Source organism: Tribolium castaneum, chromosome 9, assembly GCF_031307605.1.
Source record: "Tribolium castaneum strain GA2 chromosome 9, icTriCast1.1, whole genome shotgun sequence".
Lineage (NCBI taxonomy): Eukaryota > Metazoa > Arthropoda > Insecta > Coleoptera > Tenebrionidae > Tribolium > Tribolium castaneum.
Genome location: NC_087402.1, coordinates 1075702 through 1093930, shown reverse-complemented (window position 1 = coordinate 1093930; position 18229 = coordinate 1075702). Strand labels below are relative to the sequence as shown.

At 38.0% G+C, this 18229-nt stretch overlaps 1 protein-coding gene across 2 annotated transcripts; it reads right to left on the bottom strand.

The window, feature by feature from the left end:
* Positions 1-25: 25 nt before the first annotated feature.
* Positions 26-18220, bottom strand: sdt (stardust). 2 transcript variants are annotated; one of them, XM_015979243.2, is made up of 14 exons: positions 17840-18220; positions 17700-17785; positions 17539-17648; positions 16810-16867; positions 13959-14098; positions 10695-11122; positions 6806-7028; positions 6648-6755; positions 6401-6598; positions 2995-3205; positions 2300-2865; positions 1521-2169; positions 1143-1456; positions 26-1091 (listed from the first exon to the last, which is right to left on the bottom strand). In XM_015979243.2, exons 2-14 carry the CDS (start codon positions 17764-17766, stop codon positions 909-911), a joined length of 3255 nt encoding a protein of 1084 aa, XP_015834729.1. In that variant the 5' UTR covers positions 17767-17785; positions 17840-18220; the 3' UTR covers positions 26-908. The 2 variants fall into 2 exon arrangements, with proteins under 2 accessions (XP_015834729.1, XP_015834730.1); XM_015979244.2 differs by lacking the exon at positions 6648-6755 and having other exon boundaries at positions 6401-6583.
* Between the last annotated feature and the right edge of the window lie 9 nt (positions 18221-18229).

The following is an 18229-nucleotide window of genomic DNA, read 5'->3' as shown; positions in this document are numbered from 1 at the left end:
TAAGGTAATAAAAAAAAAGCGTGTCAATAGTGAGAAATGTTTATTTCTGCAATTCTAAAACAATGATTTATGCATAATAAAATATTTAATAATAAAAGGAACCCCGAAGTCACGTTTCTAACGATAAGTATTTTAATATACACGACATTTCTACAGACACCATAGGGTCTGATTTTATATACAGTTGATATTTCTTATTTACAATTAAACAATAACAAAATAAATAAATGACTTCAGATCTATAATTACATATAATAGGAGAATCCTTAGCTGGGTTTTGGGTCACTTTAAGGAAAACGGGGGCAAAGAAGAAAATTGCACCTACTGACTATCTTTAAAATTTATATAAAATATTAGGTAAATAAAATTAAGTACACATAATCACATCGTTATGATACTAAACCTACAAAGTTAAAGAAAAACATTACCGTAAAATGGAAAAACGCTTTTTCCCTCATGTGTTTTTGAATAGACTCGAAAAATGTTTTATTTTTTTAACTAACACCAATTAAAATCTCTGAGCGATTCAAGTCGAATAATCTAAGACAAATATGTATAACTCTTATTTACAATACACTCGATTTGCTAAGTACATAGCTATAAACAATTAAAACACGATTTTAAACGGTCCTATTTTTTTGTATATTTTCCAGTGTTTTTTATTTATTTATTTACAGTCATTATTGCCGTCTCTGTCGAGAAACACCGTTTAAATTTTGCAGCATTGGATCACAGCACAATCGTGATGTCTAAGTCTTAAAAAGGGGAAAGACGATAATCGGACGCAAACGCGCCCCTTTATAAATTTCAATTTATTAAGGACTAGCACCTTCTTCAATCGTTCACAACCTCGCAATTGATTAATTCAGTCGAATTTAAACAAACCTCAAGCTCTGGCCAATTTTTTCCTAAAGTGCTTTGACCCAAGCTGCTGGCACCCACTGTGGCTCCCTCTCCAGGCTGTTTATCTCGCTCAGCAACTGGTGGTAGGCCCGTTCCGTGTCGTTATTTATTATTATCATGTCGAAAAAGTGGCCGTATTTGTCCTCCATCTCGCGCGCCTTTTCGATTATATCCTTCAGCTCCTCTTCCTGCAACAAACACACCAAAATATTTCACCAACTTCATTACTCAAGTCGTACCTTGTACGCTTCTCCGTTCCGAATTTTCTTCTGTCGCAGCTTTTCCAGGCTGGGAGGGGCCACAAACACCACGTACGGTTTCAAGTCGGACGTTCTAAGTATTTTCAAGCTTTGAGGATGTAGGTTTAAGACACATATTTTCCCAGAGTTGACAACTGATCGAATCGCGTCAAGAGAGGTCCCATAGTAGGCTTTCTCGTACTCTCCATGCTCCACAAACTTTCGTGATAAAATATCGGCTTCGAATTGAGCGCGTGTTATAAAATGGTAGTCTTGGCCGTCGACTTCGTTCTCTTTACGGGCGCGGGAAGTGTCTAAACAATGACAAAGTTACGATTTTTTTTTTTTCAAATTTTTTGTTAAATTGAATGTACTTACGTGGAATGGCAGCTGCAAAGCGCTCCGAGTCCTCCATAAGCCTCTGCCTCAGCTCATGCCTCCCAATGTTCGGTGGCCCAATTAAAACAATCGGTCGCTTGTTATTCGCTCGCGGATAATACAAGGAAACTTCCTCATAAGTGAGAATTTCCTCCGGGTCGTGTTCATCCACAGCATTGGCATAGATCGGATAACCCCCTTCGGCATAAGCCCCTTTTTTCTTCTTCCGTTTCGCCGTTTTGCCGCATAATAACGTGGACGACTTCCTCTGAGGTCTGGCCATTCGTTCTTCAGCCGCCAGTCTCATACTCTCCCTGTAGTGTTGGAACGACTGCGAAGGCACCAACCCGGCCAAAGTCTGGTCCTCCTCGCCCTCTCTATACGCTTGCCACCAGTTGGGGTCATCTTGACTTATAACGTGGAGGACGTCTCCTTTCTGGAAACTGATCCCCAACTCCCGACACGGGATGTACATGTCCTCCTCCGGGTCGTAATCGAAGTGAGCTCGCACGTGGAGGACCGAATCCCTCCCGGAATGCGACCTCGCTTGTGACGCTGGGACTATTAGGAAAGTCAAAGTTCCCTCCATCCCTTGGAGGATATCACAAACGGCGTTCACGCTCTTGCCGCGCATCTCAATACCATTGACCTTGCCAAAAAATTGCGAGCTAAATTAAATTTTCTAGCAAATTTTAATCACAAATTATGAACCAAATTATTGTTACTCAGTGTTATAAAATTAATTAAAATGTAAAATAAAAATATTTTTCCAAGCATACCTCCAAAATCTCGTCGCCTTCATGAAGCAGTCCGCTTTTGTCGGCCGCCCCTCCCCTCACCACCCTCCCGATGACCACAGCATCCCCCTCGTTGCGCACCGTCGCCCCCAGCGGTTCCGTACTCTTCTCAATTTTAATAATTTTGATGTTTTCCTCGTGGAAGCGTTCGGGAAGAGCTGGCGGAGGTTCGACGGGTGGAGCCCCCGGTGAGGTTGAGTCTGGGGGTAAAGTGGACGCCACACCGTCGTGGGCCACCATGAGGGCTTCCAGTTCGTACCCTGTGAGAAGGCTGGCCAATTCCACGGCATAAGCACTTTGCGAGTTCCCTAAGGCATCTAAACAGTCTCTAAGGGCAGTCTGAGCAATGGGAGCCGGTCGTGGAGTGGTTCGTGAACGCACTGTTTGGACTTTATTGTGAACGGCCAAAGCACGACCGAATTGAGGCGACAGGAGGAGGGACTGGACGGCGGCCACGCGGCCCTCCAGGCCCCCCAAACCGCCCCCGGCGCCGGCCTTCTTCAGCTGCAGCTGGAGGCGCTGCACGGACGCCACCAGGTCCCCATAGCCTGTGACAAATAACAAAAAAAAGCATAAAAAAATTCGTCTTGGAATGCTCCGGCAATAAAATTCCAATTCGATAGTGGCAGCGTTTCCGGCGGAAGCGCGCTCGTCCCTGATTGTGTTTTTCAACTCACCGTAAACCGTATGCACCACTTCCTTTTCGAGCGTCGGCGTCGTGGACCTGGAGGAGTCCTGAGCCTCGTCGACGGCGAAGCCGTCGTTGACACTCCCCTGCGGCCGACTCTCCAACGCTTGGAGTTTCCTCGAGCCCCTGAGCGACCTTTTAAGAAAATCATTCTGAGCAGCGATCCGATCTTCCTCCTCTTTCCTTTTGCGGATCTGCTCCTAAACAAAAATACACCATAATCAACAGTGACACCTCCACCACCACCATCACACCTCATTGTTATTATTATTATTGTTCAAATTGAACGGCCTTCCGTTCACACACAACATTTTTTCCACCGGCCACGTTAAAAACAAACTTTAAATACGCACAATACTCACACACCTGTGCTAAGTGATCGATTGAAAAAAGAGGGATAACGGCGGATGTGGGTGTAAGACAGAGAGGGAATAAGTTTGTTAAGTCACTTATTTCGTACAGGTAGAGGGCCCCCCTCTACGTATCACATGCATGGAAGTAAATATAGATAATGACGCATAATAATAAATAATGAGTGGCGTACGATGGTCACGTGAATGGAGGAGATTCACTATAGTGGACACACCCTGTATATTGCTCCAGGGGACGCCAACTGGTTTCGAAAATGTGCCGTGATTCATGACAGGAATGTGGGACCTTTACGGACATTTTTACGACTTTTGACCTCGTTTATGAAATACATATCAGGCAGGAAAGCGAGGATTTTTGCACCGGAAAGAACTATACAAAAATACAGGGTGGTGTAATTAATTCCATTTGAAATAATTTGTTAATGCAAGAAACGTTTTTCGCCCAAGGAAAACACCACGAATAATTGCATATTTATGCTAAAGTTGATTTTTAATTGCAAATTGCTTTTCTATTATTATGTGATTGTGTAATAATTGTTTAATTCAAAAAGAAAACGCACTGCTGTATTTTTTATTTTATTTGCTATTCTTTGATTGTTACAATTTCAAATTTTGTTTTAGACAAATAATCGAATCGTCGTGCTAAGTTCATCGTTTACAACCAATTGACCCCAATTATATTACATAGTTAAAAAAATTTTCAAATAAACATTTTAGCGAGCTGTCGCACCTGGAAGACAATATCTTTAGTTAATTGGTTTTGTATGAAACAATCTGTATATTTTTAATTTAACAACAGTGACTTTCTTATTTATTCATATAATGAAGTTTGAGGTAACAGTTACATTACAATTTAAAGAAATAAAATTGGAGGAAAAGGTTTATACGTACACATGAGTAACAAATAATAATCTTGTTATAAGTAATAAAAAATCCTTTAAACAACACAAATAAATTTGTTTATTTTTAAAGTTGTTTGCATTTTTTAATGACTTGAAATTTCTCGCTAATAACGTCCTTCCTTTCTAACGAAAACACATATAAATCTATATACTTTATTATGCAAAAAATGTCTAGAATTGCAAAGGATTATTGTTGTTTTTGATTCTTTATTTAGTTCACAAGATAATCACCACCTTGCAGTTAAAAAAAAACAATGAAAATTAAGGGAAAAAATTAAAAACACGTAGAAGGCCTTGACCATTAAAATGTGTTAACTTTTTTTTTTTTTTATTATGGCTAAACTATTCGAAAAAATGGAACTATTTTTATCCTTACCTATGCAAAATGATCCGGGGAATCGATTGGCACCAAGAAAATTGCCAAATTCCCAATAGTTTTTTAGTTGTGAATTTTTTAAAATTTTACCAATTTTTACCTTTATCTGCAATTTTCTCGAAAACTATTAGTCGGAGAACAATAATCTTTTTTGAAAAAAATAGATAATTCAAAGAGCTTTCCAACGATAATACACTTCATAGGGTTATCTCTGATAGTTCCGGAGCTATTGCTCGACAAATGTTCCGGGTACCCAAAATCGACAAAAATTGCGACGAAAATTGAAAAAAATCAAACATCAAAAAATCGAATATATGGACTTTTTGTGGACTTTTAACAATTCTAGAGAAATGTAAAGGCATAAAAAATTTTAAATTTTTAATTCTTGTGAAAAATTGATATAATATGTAAAATGAGCCGTAGAATTTAATGGAACAAACTGCAGTGCTCTACGACTTTTAGTTTTTTTTTATGAATTTTTTTAGTGAAAAACTTTGATCGCCTCTGTAGCCGGAACCGTTGCCCGGAGCGGCTCCGGGTTTGGTCCAAAAAATAGATAAAATTAAGCGCTATCAGATGGATTTTTGTCTGTTGCTCTAAGTCTTACAGTTTCCGAGAAAAACGCAAAAAAAGATTTCCATTTTCGCTTTTTCTCAATTTTCAACCGCCAATTACGGCCAAACTATTAGAGTTATCGAAAAACGGAAAAATCGAGGACAACCGGAATAAAAAGCTCTACAAAAAAGCATAGGACTCAAGGCGATATCTCGCAAAAAAATTTTTTATTTTCAAACGTCGATTACGGCCAAACTAAAAGAGCTAGCAGAAGACGCTTTTTTAAATCGGAAAAAGCACATCAAAATCTATCAGATAGAATCGGTTTTATTTGATTTTGAGACACTTTAAAAATTGACCGATTTTAAGGGGGGGTGTTAACTTTTTTTTAATTTTTTTTATTTTCTCATTTACGGCTAAACTATTCTAAAAAGTGGAACTATCTTAATCCATATCTATGCAAAATGATCCGGGGAATCGATTGGCATCGAGAAAATTACTAAATTCCGAATAGTTTTTTAGTTATGAATTTTTTTAAATTTCACCAATTTTTGCATTTATTAGCAAATTGCTCGAAAACTATAAGTCAGAGAACAATAATCTTTTTTAAAAAAAATAGATAACCTAAAGAGCTTTCCAACGATAATACACTTCATGGGGTTATCTCTGATAGTTCCGGAGCTATTGCTCGACAAATGTTCCGGGTACCCAAAATCGACAAAAATTGCGACGAAAATCGAAAAAATCAAACATCAAAAAATCGAATATATGGACTTTTTGTGGACTTTGAACAACTCTCGACGGATATAAAGGCATATAAAAGTCCAAAAAACTATGATAGAACGAGTTTTAAAAAAATTGATTTTTTCACCTTTTTGAAGGTAAATGTATTACTCAGGAAATTCTAGCAAAAAAATTCAAAATTTTAAATCTCGTTAAAAGTTGGTATAATAAAGAAAATGAGCCGCTGAATTCACTGGAACAAACCGTTTTGCTCTTCGACTTTTAGTTTTTGAGTTATGATTTTTTTTTATTGATACGATAGATGCACTTGAGTATTATCTCTAATCTTACACCTAGATAACTGTGTTTATTTTGCATTTTTTTATTATTTGTTTGCTTCGATAATATTGATGCAATTCCATATTTGCATTTCGCCACACAAAATCGCACACATCACACATTCCTTACCTGATATTTCTTAATACTATCCAGCTGCTCCCTCGTAGGCTCAGCCTGAGCCGGTGTTGCCGGAGCCGGAGTAGCAGGAAGCTGCGGTGCCGGCGCCCTATTCACAATCCTCCCGTCCTTCTCCAGCTTGAGATGATCCCTTGGAGGCGGCACCGGCTTGGCAGCCGTCCCGTTGACCCCACTCTGCAACAAAACCCCCTTCAGTCCCAATTTCCACCACACTTTTTCCCACTGCGTCCTTGTTTACCTTCGCCGGAAACTTCGGAGGTGCCTTTTCGCGCTCGATGAAGTTATCGGGAACGTCGATGGCGCGCTCTTGGTTCACGTCAACGGCACGCTCCTCGAAGTGGCCTACCTGTGTGGCACGTGTGCAATTTGGACGTGGAGGTGCAGGAAAGGGCTTACCTGCAGGATGGGCTTCGGAGGAGGGTAACGTGGGGGCGTTTTGTTCCGCGCGATGAACGTGTCGGGCACGTCCACGGCCATCTCGCGATGGGGGCCGGTGTCGCCGGACAGCATCATCACCATGTTGTAGTCCAGGTTGTCGTCGAGCTCGTCCGGGGGCTTTTTCACCGGGTCCAAGTCACCGTCCAGGACAACGATGCTCGAGCCGGAGCGTCGCCGTGGCCTGGAAACGGTTTATTGTCGAGCTTGTCAACGAGCTATTTTAAGGGTGTGGGAGAGAATTACAATTCGCATTTCGAGAAATTCGGAGCGATGTTGGTATTAGAGGGATTTTCAATTATATTTCCAACTAATCTCGCCTTTTTTCCGATTGCGATGGAAAAATAAAACCACAAAAACCAAACTAAAATATTTATTATTTTCTTTCATAAGTTATTGAACGCTTAAAATTTCTTCTATCCAAAAAAGACGTAAAAAATTCTCACAAAATCACAAACTGCTCTTACACTGAAATAAAAAAGCAACTATTGTGAGACGCATTGTAAACTTCACATAATAATAAAATAGCTTCTCCGACCAGTGTCTTTATAAAAATTGTTGCAAATTACTTTTATTTATATTTCCAAAGCCCCGTTGCACGCAGTCATTAACGGCACGTAAAAATAAAAAAGAGAAGCATAATAATGCGGGAAAATTATACTTTAAGTTGGTAAGGTATTGTGTATTTTAATATCAAAAAAACACAGATGAGACAGTCACTCAGACACTTGATGTGTGCTATTCCATCATATTATTGACATTTGCAGGAAAAAACGAAAATATAAAGTTATTAAATTACGTCAGGTGGAAACCAACCAATGGTGTTCCAAGATGTAAATGGTATACAATTAAACTAATTAGTGTAAAATAATTACGGACTAATTCCATACGAAGTGGAATTCTCTTCAAACACGGACTTTTTTAAATTTTGTTTGCGTAGGCGGGGAAAAAACCGTCCCTTATTTGAGTTTTTCCCCCGTATAGAACATGACGCCGAGACTACCTGTTCTTCAGGTAGCCACCTGAGTGTACACAATAGACATTCCAAGAACGTCCATTTCGATATTTTGAAGAAGCCTGATAACATTTCGTGCAATTTCATTCAAGTCATTACACCGACCTTCAGAATTTTTTCTGTTTTGGTCCAGTGCTTCCTGATGCGAATACTAATTGCAAAATCTATCCTTGAAGCCACTAAAACCCCCAACAAACGCATCAAAAATTACAAAAATTCGAAAGTGCCCCTTCTTGCCCACTTTTACTTTTCTCTAGAAACTCGTCTTAAATCTCATTGTTCCGCTGCGCGACTTTCGTCCGGATTCCGCTAATTAGCGCTTCTAATTAAATTGGGGAAAGTGCAATATTCCGGAAAATTTCCGGGCTCACCAGTAAAACTTAAGTATCCTCATCCCGGACTATGATCACATGAACATTATTCCCATCACCAAAGCCACTCACACCGACTTCTTCGCAAGACTGACTGACTGGAAAACAAGTGGGTGTGCTGGGCAGGTACACGGAAAGTAGTTTTGTCCGCAGTGAGGCGCAAAAGTGCTATTCTGGGAGGTGCCTCACTCGATATTTACCACCAATCGACCAAACAAGTAGCAAGGGCATTCCTTCAAGTCGGAGGAAAATTCAACATTTCCCACAATTTGCTCCGGAAGGTGCGCAACGACTTCCGACGACGCTAAGAAGAGGGACCGAGACAGAGCGCTGCGGCAAGGGTCAGGGCCGGACTAGGTTCAATCATTCGGATTCAACGTAGAAAAAACCGTTTGTGATGACAATTATTAAAATAGTGAAAACTTCGAAGGTCCGGCCCTGTGCGCTATTATGAATTCTCCAAGCGTTCGTCATCCGAAAAGACCACAGTGGCTGGCCTTGGGCATTTTTAGCCCCCGATTCGGGAAATTCCTCCGGTGAAGAGAGCGTTGAATCCGTGATTGGTCACGGAGGGAGTAATTAATTAGATCTTCGAACGATGAACTTCCGATTAAAAAATGAGACGAATGGGATTATGCAGAGATGACTGGCTGACGCTCGAAATATGGAACAATGAGTTAAGAATTAAGGGATCCTACGCATGATTTGTCCATGGTGTGGCTTTTTTCGTAGTTAAACTACGATGTTTAATGGCAAATGTTGGTTCCGGAAATACAAGGAAAAAATATTATCTGCGGAAGTTAGTCAAGTACCAAACACAAATAAAAGAGAAAAAATAGATGCTAATCTTCAATAAAAAAATAAATCTGCAAATTAAACGATAATAATAAAAACTTCTATTCGGTTTTAGTCATTTAAACAGATCACTGACACATAGTTATATCATTTATGGAAGTTACACAATCATTAAATCCACCTACTCACATTTGTAGACCAATAATTCCAATGCCACTGTATATTGCAAGACAAATATTTTCTTATCAAACAATAAAAATAGATGGTTAACATTAAAGTTTTCAAAGTTGGTGCCAATTCTTCGTAGTTCCCGAAGGGAAATCTTTAGAAAATTAAGGACAATAAGAGGAAATCGTAATTAAATCAGAAAAAATGTGAAAACCTCTCGTTTCAACATTTCGGAAAAACGTAGTAAAAAAAACTTCAATAAAAAATCCAATTAAAATTCTGTTTTCTGTCTTGCTCTTTCCTTGTATTCTGTTCCACTTTTTCAGTACTTTAGTCTTTTCTGTGTTATTATTATTTTCTGTTCTCTATTTTATATCTTCCTTCTATTTTTTAATAGAAAAGAATTTCTCTCTATATTCCAACTGTTGCGTCTTTCTTTCCCTTGTCCTTGGTTAGCATATCGCTGTTCTCTATTCCATCTTCTTTCCTCTTCAATCACCTTTGTTCAGTCTTCTATTCATTATTCTTTATTTACTGTCCTCTGCGTTTTTCAACGTTATCTCATCGATTTGATCAGTTCAGTCTTCTTTTCTCAGTTAAAGAAAATCAGTATTTCCGAACGTATAGGTCAATAAAAACTTTTTTCTAGTTTTTCAGTTTTTTATTAATGGGATATGACTGCGATATTAGATTTTCACACATAATGTAAGACAAGTTAGCATTATTTCCACTACAACTGTTAGATCTTAAATAAATCTTAATTTTAAAGGCCCGCAAATGCGCTAGTTTTCCTGACGCGGAAAAAAGTAGGAATTTTTTCCCAAAATACATCATACTCTGTGTATATCCTTTGTAAGTTCATTTTGATTTATATGAGGAACAGGTCTAAGCCATAAACCTAACAAACGTCAAGAATGACATTTATCAAACACGCCAAGCCGGAAACTAACACTCTGATCTGCAATTATTTTGAACACACAGTATTATTATTGTTCCGCCTCGCCTATTTGATTTATCATCAAAAAGAAAAGTGCGGCTTCTGGTTAAATACCTTAAGGTAATTTAACTATTTTTTCTATCATACGAACGTAAAATATTACCAGTAGTTCATCATACGATCAGTTAGCTATGAATAGTAAAGTTTTTTGCGTCAGTTATCAAAATAAAAAGTGAATGGGAGATAAAAAATTGTAAAAAGATAGTGCTGATTATTGTTACAGAGATAACATTACGTCGTATTTATTTATTATGGTGAATAATCCAAAACTAATAAGCGACACTTGCAAACTGGCTGAAATTATTTAATTATCTAAATTTTTATTTTGAAAAAAATGCGATTTTTTAAAAAATTGTAAGAAATTTCGTGGCATTCCTCAGCTTCTGTGCGCCACACCTGTCTGGACCCGTCTCAACCCCGCCCCTTGTAACCTATCCGGAAAGCTAATCCGGTGTCACATGTCTCTCATTGTATGCAAATCCCGCCCCCGGCCCCGCCGCCTACCTGCTCTCGGCGTCGACTCCCAACTTGTTGTTATTGCTCTCGACGATGGCCGTGGTCTTGAACTTATTGTCTTCGGCGCCGATCAGCAGCTCCGTGCGTCCATTCTGAAAGGGCGAAGAGGCCCTGCGGTCGCCCAAATGGGGCACTTCCAGGCCCGGACTGGGGGCGTCCTTCACTTCGACCCGCACATCGTTGGCCACGATGTCGTGGCCGTTGGGCAGCGATGACTTGGGGGCCACTTCCTTGGTGGCCACCACCGAGATGGTGTTGGAGAGGACGTTGCCGCCGCCGCCGCCGCCGCTTTGCGAATTGCTGCTTGCGGTGGGGTTGTTGTTTATATTTTCGGTGGCTGTTAAAGACGTTACGTAGATGGGCGTGTTGTTGATGAAGCCGTTCAGTTCTTCGCTCGATGTGGTCTGTTGGTTCAACTGGAATGATGGAAAACAGAACGTGGTATCGTGAAATTGATACAGGCGTGTGACTGTGCGGTGGAAATCGGGGAAATGATACGCGGATTGGGTTCGGGTGATACGCCACTGGAGTTTTTTATCTAGACATAATTGGACTGAAGAACACTCAACGGTCCCTTATCTTTTAGGGACAAGTAACTGTTCCTTTACTTATTTTACCCACATGTGTACATCAACAACTTCTTCACGTGCAAGATAAAAGCCCGCTTTGACATTTAACAGATTATTACTGCTGGCAGAGTCGGATTACACGTCAAAGGCACTCTAGTTATGGACACATTTTTTCTTCCGTAAAACCGACATTGACCAAAAAATCCAAAATATCAAACTCAATTTAATTGCAATTTTTTACTGTATTAAATCATTTCTTACAGGACAGAAAATGCTTTCCACAAAAGATTCTCAACGTGCTAACAAACTATAAAGTGTCATTTTGAACAGAATTTACTAAATTCTTTCCGGTTTAACAAAATCTCGCGGAAAAACTTGAAAAATAACAACATTTTCGATACAATTCGGCGATTTTTTGGATCATTTTTATAAAAATCTTGCCAGATACTTACGTTTTTGGACGAAAAGCCAAACAGAATGGGGAAATTTTTGATCAAGTTTTGTGAAAACTGAGTTTTAGCTCAAAAATATGGTTAAGCGCTTGAAAAAGACTAAAATATTTACACGATTTGGTGTTTACTTGAATAATTTTCGACGAAATTTCTGCCAGGTTTAGCAAAATTTCGCAAACAATAACGTGGCTAAACGCTTAAAAAATGGCCAAATCAATTTTTTAAGGTAATTTTCGGTTAATTTTTGTTGAAAAACAACGTTTCTGACTGAAACTGTGCTAAAAACAGGCAAAATAATGCAGTTTTCGATTCAGTTTAGTAATTTTTCAGTCATTTATTAACGAATTTTCGGTTTATTTTGAAGGAAATTATCAAAAATAATTGCGTTTCAGGTTTAACAACGTGTTTTTCAATTCAATTTAACAGTTCAACTGCCGAAACTGACTTTCCAGCTCAAAAATATGCTTAAGCTCCCAAAAAAGACAGAAATAGCATAATTTCTGACACGGTTCGGTAATTTTTTTGGTAATTCTTGACGAAATTTTACTAAATAATTGCGTTTTTTGAAGAAAATGTGCTCATATAACGCAAAAATAGTAAAATCATATCATTTTCGATTCAATTTACTTTTTCATTTTAAATTTAAACAATGGTTCTGACTGAAAATGTGCTAAATACAGGCAAAATAATGTAGTTTTCGATTCAATTTAGTAATTTTTCAGTCATTTATTAACGAATTTTCGGCTTATTTTGAAAGAAATTATCCAAAATCATTGCGTTTCAGGTTTAACAACGTGTTTTTCAATCCAATTTAACAGTTTTTTAATGGTTTTTAAGGAAATTTTTTAAATTATCGATTGTCTGACTGCAAAATAAGAATTTTTCGATCCAATTCGGCGAATTTTGGTTTAATTTTATCAAATTTTTTTGCCGAAACTGACTTTCCGCTCAAAAATATGCCTAAGCGTCCAAAAAAGACAAAAATAACACAATTTTTGACACGGTTCGGTAATTTTTTTGGTGATTTTTGACAAAATTTTACTAAATAATTGCGTTTTTTTGGAAAAAATGTGCTCATATAACGCAAAAATAGTAAAATCATGTCATTTTCGATTCAATTTACTTTTTCATTTTAAATTTAAACAATGGTTCTGACTGAAAGTGTGGTAAAAACAGGCGAAATAATGTACTTTTCGATTCAGTTTAGTCATTTATTAACGAATTTTCGGCTTATTTTGAAGGATATTATCCAAAATAATTGCGTTTCGGGTTTAACAACGTGTTTTTCAATACAATTTAACAGTTTTTTTAATGGTTTTTAAGGAGATTTTTAAAATAATCGATTGTCTGACTGAAAAATAAGGACGTTTTCAATTCAATTCGGGTGTCTTTTGGTTTGTTTTAGCAAATTTCGCAAAATGTTTGACGTTTTTGAACGAACTTTTGCCAAAACTGAATTTCCAGCTCAAAAATATGTTTAAGTGCCCAAAAAGACAAAAATAACATAATACTTGACACGGTTCGGTAATTTTTTTTGCTGAATAATTGCGTTTTTCGTGCTCATATAACGCAAAAATAGTAAAATCACATTATTTTCGATTCAATTTACATATTTTTCAGCAAAGTTTAGTAAAATTTCGCAAAAATTGCATGTGATTCCCACTTTTGAACTAATTCTGAGCTTACTGATTATTTAGCTGATTTATTTAAGAAAAAAGACAAAACTGTAAATAGCTGACTCTCCGGCTTATTTTGAAGAAAATTGTTAAAAATAATTGCGACTGGTTTAACGATCCAAAAAAAAAAAAAAATATTGAAATGTAGAGAGGTAGAAATGTTGAACCCAGCCAGTAATAGTCACAATACGGAAGACAACTTTTGGTGTTAAATTAAGGTGTTAATTAATTGACAAACAACAGTTTATTCATAACATTTTTAGACAGAATCTCTCCCAAAACTATATGTAAGAAAACCATTCTTAGTTTTTTCAGGAAATTGTATTTTTTGAATTTTAAAAAGTTCTCAGTTTAGCATTTTGACCCGGAAACCCGTGAAGTGGGGTCATCCCAGCCAATTACCGAGAAAAATAGCCATTCAAGAACTCATTTACAAATGCAAAACCACCCCTGCCAGTCAATTTGTCTCAAGTGGCGCCAAACCCCGTCTGCTACTTTCCCCATAACTCAACCACTTCTTCCACATGTGGCCCCATTTTACCAAAACCGACCTACCTGTTGCGACAGTTTGGTCATGTCGACGGGCTTGACGCGCTTGAGCGCTGTGAGCCGCTCCAGGCGTTCTTGGGCCTGCTGCTCCACGGCGATGACGAAGGCATCTTGAACGTTGCCTGCACACAAGTCTAAATCGACCGCTGCAACAAACATTTTCCAACATCAAACTCAAACAAGCGCCGAAACGCCTAACGGCTATGCAACTCCGCGACCGCATCCCCGGGTATTCACAAAAAAAACTTGCTTGTTTTCGTAAACATTGTAAAAATCTGTGACTCATTTAGGTGCCCCCCGTAACCCAGTTCGACCCAAAGGGGGCACCACCACGGGTTCGGTGACCGGCTCTCTAACTGTACCACAGACTCGCCTCTGTTGTGCAAGCACGTCAAAATTCAGCAGCGATTTGCATGGGATAAAAGGGCGCAAATTGGTCCATGTCGCTTTGGCATTCATGCTTCGAACAACAGTTAATTACTCCTTGTGTGAAAACGTTTGGACTTTCATTGTTTGCATTTTTACGCTGAAATTGCTCAATGGATTTTTTCCAAGTAGGTCGATCACATGCCGAATAATGAATGGGAAGGTGCTAACGATGCATTCTAATAAAAAGAGTTTCACTTCCGAGGGTGGCTTCTTGTCCACTTCCTTGGCACAGTTTACGCAATCATTGCCGACACTTTATCGAGCAATTATTGCACTTTATTGCCGCAAAATGGCAAAATTATCAACGGATTATTGAAATACACTGTTTCGAAATTCCAAATATAGCACCCAAACTGTGTAGGTGTTCAAAGTAATGTTCAATGTTTAACCTTGATGGTGACTAATTTCCTATAAAGTTCAACGAATAAACGTGACTTTATAATTTCGTTTACCGATTTATGCGATGTAATGACCAATCTCGGGCCAAAAATACTGTTGTTATCTACAATTTGTCATCTCTACGAAGAATAAGCAAATAAATTTTTCGAAGAAATTATTACGTATGTTAACTAAATCAGTTTGAAAATATTTCCTCCAAAACATCCTCGTCCTTACATAATTTTCAGAATATTTCAGATCTCTGTTATGTTAAGTTCTCATACATTTAAAAAGCATGTCGTTTCAATAAGTGTGGGTAGTTACACAATCTTTTCTATACATTATATGGTTCGGAAAATAAACCAATACATGGTTGAGCCATTAGTTACGATTTGTTCCTACTTTCTATTGACTTGTTAGAAGTCATAAGTCGACTCAAACTCGCATGAACAGTTGTCAAATCTGCTCAAAAGGGTTTTCAGTGAGAAAAGAGAAAAATAAATCAGTATAAATTATCCCTGGGTAAAAGAAATTGAGGTAATCAGAAAAAATCTTAAGAAAATTCGAAAAATCATCAAAGGACATTGGGAGAAATTAGTGTAAAAAAGGATTTTTTTTTGATAATGCGAATCTTCTCGTAAATCTCTAATTGGAAACATGCTCCAACGTGCGGAATTTAATTTGTTTTGCATTACACGTTACGGATAATAAATAATCACTTTTTATTAAACAAATTAGTCAGTCAGTTCCCAAAATGCAATTAATTCCAATATTCCAATTTTTGTCTCATTAAGCAAAAGCGCCAGTTTATTTATTGAGGACTTCAGTATCCCACCCACATTTGCCAAAATTAGAATGCGAAAAACTCGATCAATAAACCGAATTAGTTACAGTCCCATCTCTAAAATTATACCATTGTGGAATGACAGGTGGACAATAGCACCAAACGATTAGCCCAATTAGGGTCATTATTCGTGAATGGTTTTAGAAATCTGTAAATTTTCACTACATGATGGAACCGTAATTAACCCGAACTGTCATTTAAGACAACCAGTAATTAGTTCCGCCTGAAATGACCACACGAGAACACTATCGGAAAATTTTACCGGCCCAAAAATGTTTCATTTGAAAAATAATGAAGAAAAAAAATGATTTTATTCCAACGCAAACGATAAAATGGTACTTGATCTACTGTTTTCTGCATGATAAATTAATATAAAATGATTTTTTTTTGGCGTTTTTTATAATTGTCAATCAAAGTAAGTTAGTAATTCAATCGAAATAATGGAAAATTAAACTTTACTGTCTTGTACAGGGTGTGTCACCTAAGTTCTTCGAGCTTAATAAAGTTTAGGGTCAAATAAAGCTATAGAAAAAAACCAAAGCACAATGAATAAAATAGGAACGAGAGCATTTAGGTTGAATGGTGTCATTTGAGTCACCCTGTGTGCAATGCATGGTTTCGCGCGTGAATGTCGGAGAATGTGCGGAATGTTTGTGTATGTTTTCCATCCCGTGGGTAAATAACTCCGGCTTTAAAAATGGCCGTGCGTCCGAAATCGCCTCTCTAACAGTACCGGAGCGAAAAAGTGTCGATATTCCGGTTAGCCTTGACTCTCGCGCGTCTCGAAAAACGGCAAAGGCAACGATACAACAACAACAACATATCGATTGTTTCCACATTGCATAATCCGCATCAATGATGATGACATTTTAATATCCGGACCATGATACTGTCCCGATTTGGGGCCTATTATTGTGCGCAATGATGAGTCACACTAGTGATCGATTTCAGTAGCGTACCAATAAGAGTCTAATCCGATATAGCTAGTTGGGGGCGATTTCACATATACAATGCACTCGTTTCACTCGAAACACCTCCGGTTCGCCGATCGCGGACACTGATGGAGAACGTGTAGGTAATCCACCTTTACCTGTGGCCGAAAGCCGACGAACACAAACGAGGCATGGAATTAGCGCTTTAGTATGGGTACTGCTATTACGTAATGGACATGGGATGGATGATGGACCTTTGGTTGTTGGTACTCACCCAGACGGGCGCCGCTGCGACGCTTCACACGGAGGCATATTGTGCGCGATCGGATGCACTGCGAACAAATTTTTAACTCTAGATTTTGTCTAACTCTAAGTTCTACCACCAGAATAAACATTATTACACAAAAAACTTACGATAAAAAAATCATAAAAACACCTGCGTTTTTGACTATTATTTTTTAACATTCCTAAAGAACTGAACATAAAATACAACTAAAATATGTCTAAAAGAGCGAAACTACTAACTAAAATAAAAAATCAGTATTTTTTTTGTATTTTCTGATGTAATTTTTAACACTTATGTTTTTAAACTATCGGTCGATTTTGATTTCTTTTGAAATAATTTAATTATTTAATTTAATTTAATATTTAATTAAATTAAAAAATATATAATTTTGGAATTAATCATTAATTAAAAATCCAATTCTGAATGAAAAAATCCTTTGCCCCCTCAGTGATTTCTGAACAGGACCTCCCTGATATATTTTAATAAATGTGGAATAGTTTTGAAATGGCCGGAAAAATAAATTATGAATTCGATCCGAGCCAAAGCCTAATTTTCAGCAGCTGAATTCGAGTTGGAATTTTCGTAACTGCCTGCCCCTACATTATAAAAAAGCTTTCGAAAAGTAGGTCAACATGTCAAAACTTCGCAGCACTTGAACTACGCTCAAAAAATCGGGTCAAGCCAACCACAAAAAAAATCATTTAGTTAAATCCTGACCTGGTGTATGTGACTGATGACTTCAGCGTGGCAAGCGTCTTCTAGCGTTTTTCCGTTCACTTCCAAAATCTCATCTCCCACTTCCAAGTTATCGTTATCTGCAGGTGAACCTGGAAAAGGTCAAGATTGGGGTTTGGTTTAGGTGGCCGCCTTACCACTACCATAGAGTTTAATTTTCTTGTCCTTGGTTTCGGCCAGAATGATCACATAGCCTCCTAAATCCACCATGATTTAGATGGCGAATCGTCTGAAAATTTGTGAAATTCCCAAACAATAAGTTTGGGAAAAAAAAACGACTCACCTACGTCGTAAATATCACAAATGAAACGATACGTCTAACATTGTGCGTTACCGGTCGAAAAACAACCAACCAAAACGTGAAAAAAAACCAAAAACACGCGAAATTAAAACAAAAATTTCGAATCTCAGGTACTGGAAACGTATCGAATTTGTTTTAGGTAGTCCAAGTGCACGTAATATTTCCACCATTTGAATCGTTTTCTCAGTCCCATCGCATTTACCAACGATTTACCGTCACTGGACGTTGCCATTTTATCACTACATGGTATCATAAACGTTATGTGAGGAAAAAAGCCCGGATTTGCGAACGTGCGACCAGAGTCATGACCGGGTTTATGGAACGAACACCACGGGTGTGATCCCTCTGAGGAGAGGAACACTTCGAGATCAA

Excerpts from the sequence above, each read along its gene's own strand:
- sdt (XM_015979243.2), bottom strand. The coding sequence starts at position 17,766 with ATGGTGGATTTAGGAGGCTATGTGATCATTCTGGCCGAAACCAAGGAC. Across the intron at positions 6,599-6,647 it reads CTCCGAAGTTTCCGGCGAAG|GGGGTTTTGTTGCAGAGTGG; the intron begins GTAAACAAGGAC and ends TTGGGACTGAAG. Across the intron at positions 2,866-2,994 it reads AGTGGTGCATACGGTTTACG|GCTATGGGGACCTGGTGGCG; the intron begins GTGAGTTGAAAA and ends TATTTGTCACAG.